This window comes from Poromitra crassiceps, assembly GCF_964638095.1.
Source record: "Poromitra crassiceps genome assembly, chromosome: 17".
NCBI lineage: Eukaryota > Metazoa > Chordata > Actinopteri > Beryciformes > Melamphaidae > Poromitra > Poromitra crassiceps.
The window spans coordinates 36,621,952-36,636,845 of NC_139635.1; the positions used below are offsets into that span (position 1 = coordinate 36,621,952).

Consider the following 14,894-nt stretch of genomic DNA (forward strand, 5'->3'; position numbering starts at 1 on the left):
CACTCGTGCGAGGACAGAGAGAGATGGAGAGAGCTTATTGACAGATCCTCTGTGGTGCCAACGACCCTCCGGGTTATGAAGGTAAATAGCCTATGTCCATTGTCCAACAAGTTTTCTCAATTAATTTCCCTCTTTGCGATGTGATAAAAGTTTCTCAGTGAGTTATAGTTGATTGCCTCACTGAATTATCTGCTAATACCCAATTTTAGCAGCAGAATTTGATGTCCTGGCGTGGCAAGGCTGTGCATAATGACATATCCAAAAGGAATTTTACTTTGCGCTGCGCTGCATGGAGATTATGGTGCACTCCCAGAGCAGCGAGGTATTTAGCGCGTAAGAGGTCCTTTTCAAAGCTCTTAGCGCAAAGTAATTGCACGCTGCTGACGATAGGATAATGCCATCTATCCCCACATTTTAGCACTGAAACGCCTGCTTTGGCATGTGGCACGCCTATGGCCAGTACAATTATAACAGGCTTGTGCCCGCCCCCAATTTGCATTGCGTATGGGGTTAAACGAACGCAAATGCTAAATTAGCGCTTTTGGGAAGATAGGGCCCCAAGTCTCTCCTGTAGTGGAATTAACACATTATTATGCCTACTCTTATTGTGATGGCCTACTGGCAGATGCAGACATAAATACAATGCTTTTCAAAATGTACACATTCAAATTAGGTTATGTAAAACATGTCATATTTTGGCATAATTAAAGCAGCAGGAATGTTTGTTTTGGTCCAAAGCGATATTTCATTTTAAAACCTTTATCTTATTTCACATTGACTAAATGTCAGTATACAGTGGGCTCACTTTCACGTTGCTGGCGACCCGGAAGTGAAACGTTTCATTCCACACTGGGTTTTTGCTGTTCGGCACCACTTTTGTCTGGTAGGTCTTTGCCGATGCCGTGGGGAGGCGCAGAGTGACATAGCAGTCTGATTCAGAGACTGTAGTGGGGGGGGGGGGGGGGGGGGGGGGGATAGCAGTATAAGTTATGCAACACAACACTGACAAACACATGAATATGAAAAGGTTCTATAATGGACTGAGTGAAAATGATTAAAACAAGTGACAAGATTTACGTTTTTTTATTCTTTTTCATGAGCATGTGAAGCATTAGCTATACTTACAGTAATCTAGCGAGGGGATGTTTGATGCTTTTAATATGGTGATACTGATAAACGAGCGCAAACGCTAAATTAGCGCTTTTGGGAAGATAGTAGCCTGGGTAAACCCATCCCCCACGTGACCTGCTCTCAGACCTGTTCTCAGTCACTATGACTGGGAACTGAGAGAGCAGGTCACGTGGGGGCTGGGTTTACCTAGGCTAGGAAGATAGTGCCCTTGTATCCAATGCATATGAAAAGGTTCTATAATGGACTGAGTGAAAATGATTTAAAAAGTGACAATGTGAAGCATTAACTATATACTTACAGTAATCTTTCTTTGGAATGTTTGATGCTTTTAATATGGTGATACTCAAGGCCCAGGCGGAGATATGCTCTTCCTGTTGAATGAAGCAAAACAAGGAATCATGTCTTGTAATCCATGTATCTTTTCAAGAAAGCCTATAATATGTGACTTCCACCTCCCATCCTCTTTCACTCTGTAACCTCTATTTGTTTTTGTTCTGTATCTGTGTACGTTTATGTTATATGCTTATTTGTTTTCATAAAGTGTCTTTGAGTACTAAAGTAGTAAAAATGCTATATCTATTATTATTATTACCTGGAATATGTTGTTTACAGAGTCTGGCTTTTAATTTTCAAGCCACATTCCCAAATAGCGGTACATACTGTAGCAGGGCCCAACTGTCATGTGTATAACTGCAAGGGCGTAGGTTTGATTTTGAAAGTGGTGGGTACATTTAGCAGGTGGTCCGCAGACCCCCTAGGTGGGTCCGGGGGCATGACCCCTGAAGAAGATTTTGTACATTTTAAAGTAAACTGCACCAATCTGGTGCACTTTGAGAGCAAAATGAAGAGGCTAGATCTATTCAGAATTACACACATCACATTAATATCCTCTTTACTGTGCTGTGGCTTTACAATGATCATACAAAATATCTCATTATATATTCTGCATACAGAATTCAGTCAATTCTCTCTCACTATTAATTAAGAACATTCACATCCAAAAACCAAGGCTGAACCGACATAATGGGCTCTCTCTCTCTCTCCTTTTATTATATATATATATATATATATATATATATATATATATATATATATATATATATATATATATATATATATATATATATATATATATATATATAGCAGTAGTAAGGAAATCCAGCGCACACCAGGTTGTCAGAATAGACTTCTTTTATTTAAGTTGCATAGATATGGCGAACAACGCGTTTCGCTGTTGCTTCATCAGGTTCGCTTTGTGCACTTTGTTAATTTCGATGCATAACATTGCTTATCACTAGGCGATAAGCTGTGGTAGTAAGCCGAGAACTGCATTTTAAAACTAAAATCTAACTGTGTGTCGTAGATGGGCACAGAGCAGTCAGCGGGGCTTTTACACAGTTCTCTGTGTCTGTCAATGCTGGGCTCACGGCTTTTTGCCTACACGATGCGCGCGCAGCTCCAATGTTGACAGCTGTATAAGGGGTCTATTCTCATTCAGATATCTTGAGGTGGCTGGGCGTAGGCCCACCCACTTCTTGCCTAGCCCTATCCAATCACGAGACTTTAAAACCTCATAAACAGCCAACATTACTGTCTTTCAGAGGCTGTGCTGTAGTGGGCTCATTCTTAGAGATGGAGTGAGGGTCCTGCTATCATATGAAACTAGAAGACCTAAGGCATCCATTGGTGCCAACCCTGTCATGTGGTTAAAACTTGAATTTGATTGAAGACTCAGATGGGCGGGCTATGGAGGAGGAGCCATCGGCCTGTCACTCAACTAACTGCCACTGATCACCATAAATGCTGATCAGCTGTGTGTGCTGAAGAGATTTGCAGTCTAACGCAGAACTTTACAGGAGCAATCCAGCCCGACAACAGCCGCTGCTGAGAGACTTTTAATACCATTTTAATTATTCTAACTACCCTTCCCCCTTTTAGATTGTATTTTTATAGGCATTAAAATTGTACTTTTTTTTTTTTTTTTTTTTATAGTTGAAGGCTGCATCTGTCTGAGTGTGTTCGCACCCACTATTTTTCACATGTTACTTTGTCGGGAAGTGCTAGCATTACTTATGTCAGCATGCATTTTGAGCTGAGCTAAGTGCTATTTGAAATCCTCTACTCAAAAGGCTTGGTCAGTGTCAAAAGTGGGGTTTTGCTAGGTGTCAAAAGGGCGTAAGTGTAGTTACACCCTTTTGACAGCAAACAACAACTTTTAATGACTTTGCAGTATTGCTATACAATGATTCCCCTGACCCTTTGAGCAAATGGAATGACCTGCCATGTTACCTAAAGCGCAGGTGGCCCATGTGGCCCAGGACACATGACTTCCCAGCAAACATTTTCACGTATAACGACCGTCTGCTGCACGTCAAACCACTACATCTACTCAGGGTCTAATTATATATCCCAAATGGAAATCTTAGCGACGTAATTCCTCTACTTCCCCACAACGTGTCCAGATTCAACGATTTTTGCTACATCGAAAGAAAAGAGATAACACCTCATGGGGGATTCCGCATCGCAGTCCTCTGTCTTATCCATTAGGCCACGGAATTAGTTACAAATACTCCGGATTTGGTCATATATAGAGATACTTAACATTGAACACTTGGGATTTTGACATGACGGTCTCTACTGGAAGTTGCATTGATAGGCTAGCTGCCTTGCTAATTCTGTTTCATGATTTCAACCAGCGATGAGACAGGTATATTTATATCATTTACGATAATGTAACCAACGCGACTTTAGCAGACAGCATCCAAAACCCACAACACTGCGTTTAGTTACGGCAAGAGAAATGGGACAATACCACAGGATTCAGGAAGTTTGTGATAAATACAAGCCCATAGCAAGAGACACTTGCACTTATATGACATAAACGTGTTTTCATATTAAAAAAAGAAAAGGGCGTTCAATAAAAGTCGTCATTGCAGGTGGAGTGCATGACTATCTGATCACACAACAGGTAAATTGTCAATCAAATGTCATTTTATTCAACAAAAACACAAAAGACACCTACATGTGGTGTTTTCAAAGCAATATGAGATCAATATTTTTTGTTTTGAAGTGACAGTCTAAACGTTACTTTGGAGGAACGTGGAGAGAAGGTCAGACTTAGATGGTAGATGCCAAACCACAATTCTATCGTCTGGTGACGTCGCGGTCAAGACGATGTTTGCTGGGTATGGGCGCACCATGGCGGATTCACGGGGGAGAAGGAGAGAGGGGGAAGGCCCGGAAGCTGCTCCACCTGGAACTGGGAGCCGCAGGCGGGGTGGGGCTCCCCAGTCTCTTACAGGTGCCGTTCCTCCTCCAGACGAGAAGAAGAGTAGACGGACCCGACGTGAGGCCAGCAGAGAGCCAGCTGGGGACGCTGACAGCCCAGCAGTGGGCTGATTCTAGCCGAGGCCAACACCACAGAGAGCTCTCATCAGTGGAGCAGGGGGAAGCTATTCAACCGCGGCAGAGGGGTGACGTCACGACTCACCCCTCTTCGAGTTAAGTACCCGCTCATGCCTTGCTCCAACGGTTTCCTATGGAGGCTGCCATTGCCAGCTTTTTAACTGTTTTTAATTAATTGCCCCAGACATTTTATTCCCTTTAGTATTTATTAAATTAAGCCCATTTTTATTCTATTGGTCCAGCCACTTTTTGCATCTAGTTTTGACTATCTGCCCCGACCACTCAGGCCACTGTGTGTCCCTTTTGGAGTGCTATTTTCCCTAGTATACTCCCTATTCTAAACCGAGTGCAGTAATTTGCATGAAAGCTACGGGTTCTTGAGTACATATAAAGTTTGCAGTGACAGTGTGCTGTGGCGTAGTGAATAAGTTACTTTCAATTTGTAGGCCTACGTGCCCTGGCAGTTGACCTCTGACTCCAGGCCTGAGTACTCTGGGGCCTTGGTGGTTGACTCCTGTGTTCTGGTCCCCCTAAGGAAAGCGGTGGACCGAGTGGGAAATAGGACTACTTCCGACCGGTGGACGCAAGGACGTGGATGGACTTTGGGCTGGGTTTGGGGCACATTTTTATTAATAAACATTGTTACTTTTTCTACCTTGGTTTTGGTATTTTAATTCTGCTCAATCCTGGTGTACGAACCTGTGTAGCCTTTTAATAGAGTCCTAGGCTCTTGGCATATCCTAGGTGGCGTTGTCGGACAACACTTTAAAAACAGATTGAGAACACAGTCCAAATTGGCTATTTTGGGCCGCGTGACACTAACCTTATAAAATAACATTTGAATCTAGGCCTAGTATTTAATTGGAATATGAACATATTTATATTCATCTAATATTGACCTAGAATCTAAATTAGAATATAGGATAGTAGGAATTATGTTATCATGCTGCAATGCTAGCATTACTTATGTCAGCATGCATTTTGAGCTGACCTACGTGCTGTTAGGATCCTCCAATCTACCCACAAGGTTTGGTCAGTGTCAAAAGTGGGGTTTTGCTAGGTGTCAAAAAGGTGTAAGTGCAGTTACACCCTTTAAAGTGCTGAGCTGCTTCTCAAATGAATGTTCAGGTTCTAAGCTTTTCAGATGAAGTGTACCACTTGTATGTACTGTTGACGTGCTATCTCAACCTAACATCCCCTATCCCGGCCCACCTGCAATTTAATTTCTGGCTACACCACTGATTGGTAGAATGGCACTCTACCCCTAGTTGTGCCCTAAGGAGGTGCAGGTATTTAAAGATGGTGTAGTGGTATAGGTGGCATCTATAGAACATAATAGAATGTCTTCTGCCAAACATCTGTCATCAACTCCATAAAATGTTGCCCCAATATCAAGATTAATTCTGTGAGGACTGTAGCAATTTACCTGGCAAGTGCAGGTATGTCCCTCTGCCATGTTGTGAGGATTGATCAAAGTCAGCTCTGTCCTGTAGAAAGAATTGACATGTTCAGTACCCAAGTATAGTAGTACTAGTAGTAGTAGTAGTAGTGTAAAGAAATGTGTATTGTGTATGAAGCTGAAATACAATGAAATACAACCAATATGAAATACAATATTTGTTGAGTCTGCCAGTGGTTTAGTACTTTGTAAATATGATGCACAGTAGTACACAGTAATGTGTATAAAGTGGAAATGAGTTTGGTATAGCCTGAGTGTGAGTAAGGTTGACAATTATGAAGACACAAAGAAACGACGCAGCAGTAGACTGCATGGTTAAAAACAAGCGCCACATATGGGACAAAAAACATGGAGGAGTCTTTCCTCAACAAGCACATACAACAAACGTGTGTTTGGCCGGCGTCCGACGACGGCCTTTTCAGAGCTGTGCACATTTGTATTGTGTTCTGCCCAGGGGCGGAGCAACCCTATCAGCCCATGGGGGGCGAAGCTCTTAGGGGGCCCCCCCTAAGATTCATGTTCGAGTCATGTATATTTTGGTGTACTGTGTACATGTAAAGCATTTCCTGTAACAACCTAAGTGCAGATTGTAAGAGCTACTTTCCTTTGGTTTTCCAGAACCACACACATACCAAGTAAACCCTGGCCTGAACATTGAACATCTTGAGTTTTTGCATTTTTACTGATGCCCCCTGGTGGTCACAATCTCTAAGAACTTTGTATACAGTCCTATCATTCACCAAAACAACTAGGAACAAATCCGAGGAGTGTAGGAACCAATCTGTTCTGGTCCATATTGCCCAAATCAAGACAACCGTTACACAAATGTCAGTTACACACAGCCTGCCTGGTAAACAAATGTGCATGGCTGGTACAATTTCAAATCAGCCAGCCACGTTGGCTGACAACAGGCTCATCAACTCTTTCCCACGCCGGCCATATTCTAGGTTTCGACCAAGCCTGTTTTTTTTCGTGACTTTGACAGTATCAGTATTTTGACAGTACAATCTAATATACTTGGACCTACTGTATATTCACCATAGGTTGAGGCGATGTCTCGTCATAGACGCTGGGTTAGCTGGCTCAGCCTGGCTGGGGGCGTGGTCAGGGTGGGGTAAATCCACCGTTCTATCCATTCAGCAAAGTTAGAATTTAGCTGCTAGCCCAGCCCAGGCAGACATGCTCAGGGATTCAACCACCGCAGTAAACACACAGCTGAATAGACGTCGTTCTGCTCTAGAATCCCCAAAACTGTCGTTAGAGCCGCAGCACCTTCCTTTTTTGTGAGTCAGCCCATTGAAATATATAGGCGGTTTTACCCCACTCGCTCGCCAGCCGTATAACATTTTGTGGGCGTTCCCACACATGCCGCCTGTCTCTATTATAAACTAGAACGACCGCACCACAGATATATGCCCCCATCAACAAGTGAGCAGTCGACATCCATGTCTGTCCAGACTTTGACGTTTGAGCCAAATGTGAAGAAATTCCGTTAAGGCGTTACTGAGATATCACGTAAAGGAGCTTGAAAATGGCGTTCATGAGGTCACAGTGACCTTAACCTTTGACCACCAAAATCTAATCAGTACATCCTTGAGTCAAAGTGGACGTTTGAGCCAAATTTGATGAAATTCCATCAAGGCGTTCCTGAGATATTGCGTTAACTAACATCAGACGGACGTTATGTACGTACGGACGGACAACCTGAAAGCATTATGCCTCCGGCTCAGCTATCGCCGGCGGAGGCATAAAAAATCAATGTTTAAAGTTCTGCTCTGTGACTGTGTTGAACGTTCTGCTCTGTGACTGTGTTGAACGTTCTGTGATGTTCTGCTCTGTGACTGTGTTGAACGTTCTGTGATGTTCTGCTCTGTGACTGTGTTGAACGTTCTGTGATGCATCAAATAACTTGACCCTATTGGAAACAGATGTCACCTCCAACTAAATCTCTATATCCTCAGAGGCTGGAGCCTGCTGGGCCATGGCCAGCTGTTTTCTCTGGAAGCCTGCTATGAATTAGTTCACTGTTGTTATTATTATATCCGCCAGGAGATCATGTTTCTGGCCGCGTCTGTCTGTGCATCTGTCTGTCTGTCTGTCTGTCTGTCTGTCTGTGCGTCTGTCTGTCTGTCTGTCTCTCTGTCTGTCTGTCTGTCTGTCTGTCTGTCTGTGCATCTGTCTGTGCGTCTGTCTGTCTGTCTGTCTGTCTGTCTGTCTGTCTGTCTGTCTGTCCGTTACTACCCAGCCAAAACTTAACTTAACTTCTATGTTGAAAATTCCAGCTCTGAAACAATAGATAAAGATGCTATTCTTTTCCAGTCAATGGCACCAAGCAAACAGCAGGAGAGAGCGTGAGTGATCACAGAAAGTTACTAAATTCTGAAGTAAAATGCAAATCCTCCATTGCATCATCACACAAGCCCCTTCAGCAGAATGTGAGTGCATGACATCCACATCTCTCTCCCCCTCCCTCCCTCTCTCCCTCTCTCCCTCTCTCACACACACACACACACACACACACACACACACACACACACACACACACACACACACACACACACACACACACACACACACACACACACACACACACACACACACACACACACACACACACACACACACACACACACACACACACACACACACACACACACACACAGGAATGTACAGGAAACCACCCAATCTGGGAACACTAGAATTGTGCAGGCCTGCAACCTCATTTGAACTCTAAATTCACCTCGAAAGGCACAGGAAAGGAGGGGGATTCACCCCTCTTTAAGGACATCAGCTGCAGTATACCAATTGGCCTTTTCACAGCAGCCGTTTCGTGTCTAAAAGGCAGGAAGTAGTACAGGTGCACCAACACATTAATTAGGGTTTCAAACTTCCAGTCCATTTCGTCCAACATATAGCAACATGTGCATATTAATAACCATTCTTTTCTCCCAAATATAGCCTACTAATTGGCCTATCTTGTAATTTGCAACCCTCTTGAATTAATCTTGATAGCTGACATTGAAATAAATGATGGTCACGTATGTAGGCTATGCGAACGCTATAGCGTTATAAGGTGGCTTCATTGGATCAATATCGCACAACTACAGTAGAGCCCACCCGACGCCAACATTGTCACGTCAACTTTCTTTATAGAGCACATTTACGACAAAAGCCAACCCAAGTGCTTCACAGATAAAACACTAAAATATAGAAAAAAAAGACAAGTACAGAATACACTGCTACAGAGCAAGGTGCAGTACAATGCAGCAAATACAAGTCATAAAAACCAAAGTAACGAAGTAGGTTTCCAAGAGGCTTAACTCAAGTCGAAGGCCAGGGAGAAAAGGTGCGTCTTGAGCAGGGATTTAAAAGCCTCGAGGCTCTGGGCTGATCTAATATGGAGGGGGAGGCAGTTCCAGAGCCTATAGGGGGTACTATCGCAAAGGCTCTATCCCCTCTGGTCATAAGCCTGGTCCTAGGCACCACCAGGAGCAGCTGGTCAGCTGACCTTAAAAGCTCTGGATTGGGGTATGGTGGCGCAGGAGCTCGGCGAGGTACGGTGGTGCCAGCCCGTGTAGTGCTTTCATTGTTCAATAATGCAAACCTTGTGAGTTCCTAAACCATGCAACCAATATTACAACATTAACTCATTGAGTGCCAATGACGACAATCGTCGTCAATTGCTTTAGTAACGTAGAGTGCCAATGACGACGATTGTCGTCAATTGCGTTTTTTGACGGTGGGACGTGGATCAATCCCCGATACATCTCCTGTACAAATATTGTAGCTATTGGAGGTCTATAACCTATTTTACAGATCCATTAGGTGGCAACAGTGCTCTCCAGATTAGAGGAAGGTCCGGAAAACAGCAGGAAAAACCCCCGTGATCAAAGAGAAACCGCTCATGCTGCAGCCAGAGCCATATAGACTGCAGCTGATGTTGGCTGTGAACAGCAGTCAATCCGCGCACACAACTGAGCCCCTCTGCCTCTGTCTGTCTGCATAGTTTCTTCACACGATTAGCCGCCAGAAAGGCAGCGCCCGACGCCGAAGGGCCAAACCTTTCCCTGCAGTCCGGTTTGGCATTTCCGTGTCGCGCTGGGAGCCGGCGCAAAAAAACGGAGCGCTCCGAAAATAGACCTGGGTGCGTGAGGCTGTGTGTTAGTGTGGGGAGGAGTTTGCAGCTGAGGGGGGGAGAGGGGGGTGGGGCATGCAGGCACCACACAACTACACCACGTCACTACATCAGAAAATATTATCTTCAGACTCAGTGAATGTGCTTGAAATGCTGCATTTCACAAAAGGCGGAATAACTCAGCTTCTAATTTGAAAAGTGTCTTTTTGCTCAAAACAGCCTATCTTCTCCGGCTCATAACTAAAGAACAGAAAATGAGATCAATAAACTTTTTTTGCAGATGATAGGAGAGAGTCTCATCGTTCTTTGTGCGTGTTCAGTGTTTACATAGTAATATCACACAATATTCTGTGGGCCTCGAGAAATCACTGAAAACGCTCTGAAACTCTGGTCCGTTCTCCAAAAGTGGCTGGCACTCAATGAGTTAATGCGAGTTATAGGAATAAGTTGTATTAGAAACTGCATGCATTGTTTCTCGGTCGCCTTGATGGGATACAGTGCAGTGATCCCCACCACACCGCTGTAATCAAACGTGTGGAATGAATGCCTCAGCAATTGCACGGCATCTGATGCCAAACTCCGAGATATTAGGCTCTTCTTAGGGGTGATGATGCACCTCGTCTCATATATTAGGCTATTCATAGTGTTATTCCATTGCAGACATCTGCAGGCAAACTAGAGAAGATGCATGCTATTCAGAGCCTATGTGAAATGGAGAAAGGGAAATATGCATGGATTGGCCAGAGCGCAGGGCAGTAACTTTAATACCTGAATAACACTGGTTAACTCTTCCAATTTTTCTCACAGGGCTTGATTCTCGGACTCAAGTCAAATTGTCTGAGGATAAACACAATGTTTTAGACAATAACCCGGAACAGGCCAGCATAATGAAAATAAAATAACAGGTAACTTAACATTATATGATATGACACGTACACAACCTTGCCTCAAATGGCTATCAGATTGAGACGAGATGAAAATACCTGGTGTGCTACTCTGAAAGGTAAATTTTGCATGGGCGCCTGCCTGGCCAATCCTGGCGCTGGAATGCTGCGTAGGGCGGGTGGTTTTGCAGCCAAGTGCAGTGGGAATGAGGTTTGGTAGAAGGGTAGGAGTGGGAGATACCAAGCCCAGTCACCATAGCATAAGCATAGATATAGATAGGGGAGGATATTGAAGAGTATTTTGAGAAGAAAAAACATACAAAATACAAAATACAACAAATTACAGTTGTAAGACCCTCCCTCAGGCCCGGCTCCAGACCCAAGTTACAGAGGGGGCCTGCCCCTAGCTTGGGGGGGGGGCAAGCTACCCAAGGGGGGTCCGGGGGGATTCTCCCCCGGAAGAAGATTTTGTACATTTTAAAGTAAAATTCATCAACCTGGTGCATTTGAGAGCAAAATGAAGAGGCTAAATCTATGAAGAACTACACACATCTCTAATGTGTTGTGACTTTACAAATAATTAGGCCTAAACAATTAATATTAAATGTATTTACACATTGTGCACAAATTGCATTCATTGTGACAAATTTACAATAGTTAATATCCAGCAAGAATCATTGCAAATGGATGTTCAAAGTAACAGTTAGCAATAGCATTCAGTTAATAAATGCCTAATGACAGCCAGATTCCGTTTTAAACTTTAAAACAGAAAAACGTTTTTAGCAACAAAAAAACAACAACTTTTTTTTTGAATGGGGGGGCCAGTTTGGGGAATGGGGGGGCCCGGCCCGGTCAGGCCCCCCCCTAACGCAGAGCCTGCCCTCCCTAAAGCCTCCACAATGCTAAAACGAATATTTGACACACCTCCCCCGTTTTGCACCATATCCCCCCTCTGATAAATAACGAACAGTCCCTTAGTCTTGCACATGTTTATTGCAGTTACAATTTCCATAGGCTGCGGCTGCAAAAAAACAAACAAAGAAACAACTTTTTAAATTCATGATCAATTAATCCATATGAAATTATTTTTGAAATGCCTTTGGCAATTATATGCTTTCATCGCAAAATGCACAATTGTTATGCTTAACTGCCCCACTACAACACTAAATTGTCATGCCTTACTTTTTTTTTTATTGCAGATTACTTTCATTAGGAATTCTCGTCAAATTATTTTAACACCCTGAACATCAACAATCTACATAAATAGAAACTTAAATGCCTTCAGACTTTACCTGGTAGTAATCTTTTTTCTGAGTTAGGTTTTCTATCACCCACTATTTCCATATTAATAATTGAAATTCTTTCATACAGCCATTTTTGAAAACTAGGTGAAAAGGAAGATTTCCATTTCAGTCATTTTTTGGCTACCAGCAAAAACAGAACCAACAGAAATCCTTTCTTAACTGCAGTCAGACGTTACCTGGTAGTGGTGCAGATAGCCTACTTGTCTCTCAGATCACAGTGGTACAAGACAGAGGGTTTGAGAGAAGTTTCTGTGTGGCTTAGAGAGTACACACACAGCACAGTCCTTTCTCTTTCATCCAATAGCAACATTTGTTTTTCTCTTATCCAATAGGAACATGAGACTGCAGGCAAGACCCACCTCTCCATGCCAGATTACACCCACAAGACAGCTTTTCCAGTCATGACATGACAGTGACCAGTCCACACTAGCATAGGTGTCATTTACACTCGGGACATGTCCCCACCCATGTCCCCACCCAATCACCACTATGATTGGGTGTAAAAAATCCCTCCTTCAATCACAACCAATAACCTTGCAGTTTGAAAGTTTTTAATCAATCAACAATCAATTTTAATATTTATATAGCGTCAAATCATAACAAGTTATCCCAAGGCACTTAACACTGTAGCCACTCCCCTCACATTCATGACAAAGGAAGACAACACAGGTCAACAAGGTGGCTGGAAAGATGTCCAAATCCTCAGTTATACGATTTGCTTATACACACCACAAAGGGGGGAAGGGGGGCAGGAGGGGGGGGATTGGGGGGTTCCAAGGGTCCAAATTTAGCAGCAGGTGTTTTTACATTTCATTCTGCCCACTGTGTTGAGTCAGTGATATGGAATTGCAGTGTTTCAGATCAAAGGATTGCATTCTGTCACTGAGTGTGTTACTGTACAGCCATTTATATTTGACTATAATTCCTAAATAACGATTCATTCCGTTGTTAGCAGAGTAATGGCGTAAACGTTAAGGTGTCAAACATGCGGCCCGGGGGCCACATCCGGCCCCCCAAAGGGTCCAATCTGGCCCACAGGATGACTTTGCAAAGTGTGAAAATTGCACTGAGAAATCCTTCAATCCAATGTGATGCACTTGTGAAGGCTAAGAGGTACAGTACCAGGTTTCAGGACCAAGTTAAATATTAAGTTGACTATTCATGTTATCTGTATTAATCATTAAATGGTCAGTTATTTTCATTACCTTTGCTTGACTATAGAGAATTGCACAGTTGCCATCAATTGTAAGTGTAGTGATAAATACAGAGGTGGGACCTTGTTTGCCCTCATTGATTGATACAAAATAGGTGCTCATTTCAAAGGGGTGGGTAAATTGCATTTACCCTCCACTACACCCCTGATTGTAATGCACAGTACAGACAGTAGATAATGTGCTTGATGGTAGCTGAGATAACCCTATGTTGTAGTGTTGTACCTGCAATTCTTTACACTAAGATAAACGGGACAATTTTTAGGTTTTGTCATTTATAGATTATTATTGTTTATTGATTTTCTTTGTCTGGCCCACTTGACACCAATTGGGTTGCAGGTGGCCCGTGGACTAAAATGAGTTTGGCACCCCTGCGTTAAGCCATCATTAGAGTCATATGGGGCCCTATCTTGGTACAGGCGCTATCCGCTTTTTCCGTATGCGCACCTGTTTACGATTGCCTTATGCTATCGTCTCTGCAGGGAGGATAGCAGTCCGCCTCAAACTAATTCATAGCAGGCTTCCAGAGAAAATAGCTGGCCATTGCCCAGGCTCCATAGCCTCTGAGGATATAGAGACTTAGTTGGAGGTGACATCTGTTTCCAATAGGGTCAAGTTATTGGATGCATCACAGAACGTTCAACACAGTCACAGAGCAGAACATCACAGAACGTTCAACACAGTCACAGAGCAGAACGTTCAACACAGTCACAGAGCAGAACTTTAAACATTGATTTTTTATGGCTCCGCCGGCAAAAGCTGAGCCGGCGGAGGCATTATGTTTTCGGGTTGTCCGTCCGTACGTACATAACGTCCGTCTGATGTTAGTTAACGCAATATCTCAGGAACGCCTTGACGGAATTTCATTGAATTTGGCTCAAACGTCCACTTGGACTCAAGGATGCACTAATTACATTTTGGTGGTCAAAGGTAAAGGTCACTGCGACCTCACGAATGCCATTTTCAAGCTCCTTTACGTGATATCTCAGTAACGCCTTGATGGAATTTCTTCACATGTGGCTCAAACGTCAAAGTCTGGACAGACATGGAAGTCGACTGCTCACTTGTTGATGGGGGCATATATCCGCGTGCTTGAATGTGTGTGTGTGTGTGTGTGTGTGTGTGTGTGTGTGTCTTAATCTTAGAACCTTCATTTGAGATGCAGATCAGCACAGTGCCAAGTTTTTCTAGTCATAAATCTGTAATAAACTTTGTGTTTTGGTCTATTCAAATGTTGAAAGATAGAGTGTATAAGGGCTTAAAATATTATGATCAGTGGCGGACTGCATAATCGGGCACGTCGGGCAAATGCCCGGTGGCCTGGCCTGGCATGGCCTGGCAAAAAAAAAAAAAAAAAAAAAAAAA

General features: G+C 43.3%; 1 protein-coding gene across 2 annotated transcripts in view; it reads right to left on the reverse strand.

The window, feature by feature from the left end:
- LOC310791902 (cytosolic phospholipase A2 zeta-like) overlaps positions 1-12,525 on the reverse strand; it is a 37,707-nt gene extending 25,182 nt beyond the window's left edge. Inside the window, exons 1-4 of one of the 2 annotated variants that reach the window (XM_083653583.1) lie at positions 12,495-12,525; positions 5,963-6,023; positions 1,430-1,502; positions 806-942 (exon numbers count right to left, since the gene is read on the reverse strand). In XM_083653583.1, coding sequence (XP_083509709.1) covers positions 806-942; positions 1,430-1,502; positions 5,963-5,992 — 240 coding nt within the window. In that variant the 5' untranslated portion in view covers positions 5,993-6,023; positions 12,495-12,525. Of the gene's footprint in view, positions 1-805; positions 943-1,429; positions 1,503-5,962; positions 6,024-8,735; positions 8,778-12,494 lie in introns of those variants that run through there. The other variant, XM_083653584.1, reaches the window with a different exon arrangement.
- Positions 12,526-14,894: the final 2,369 nt, after the last annotated feature.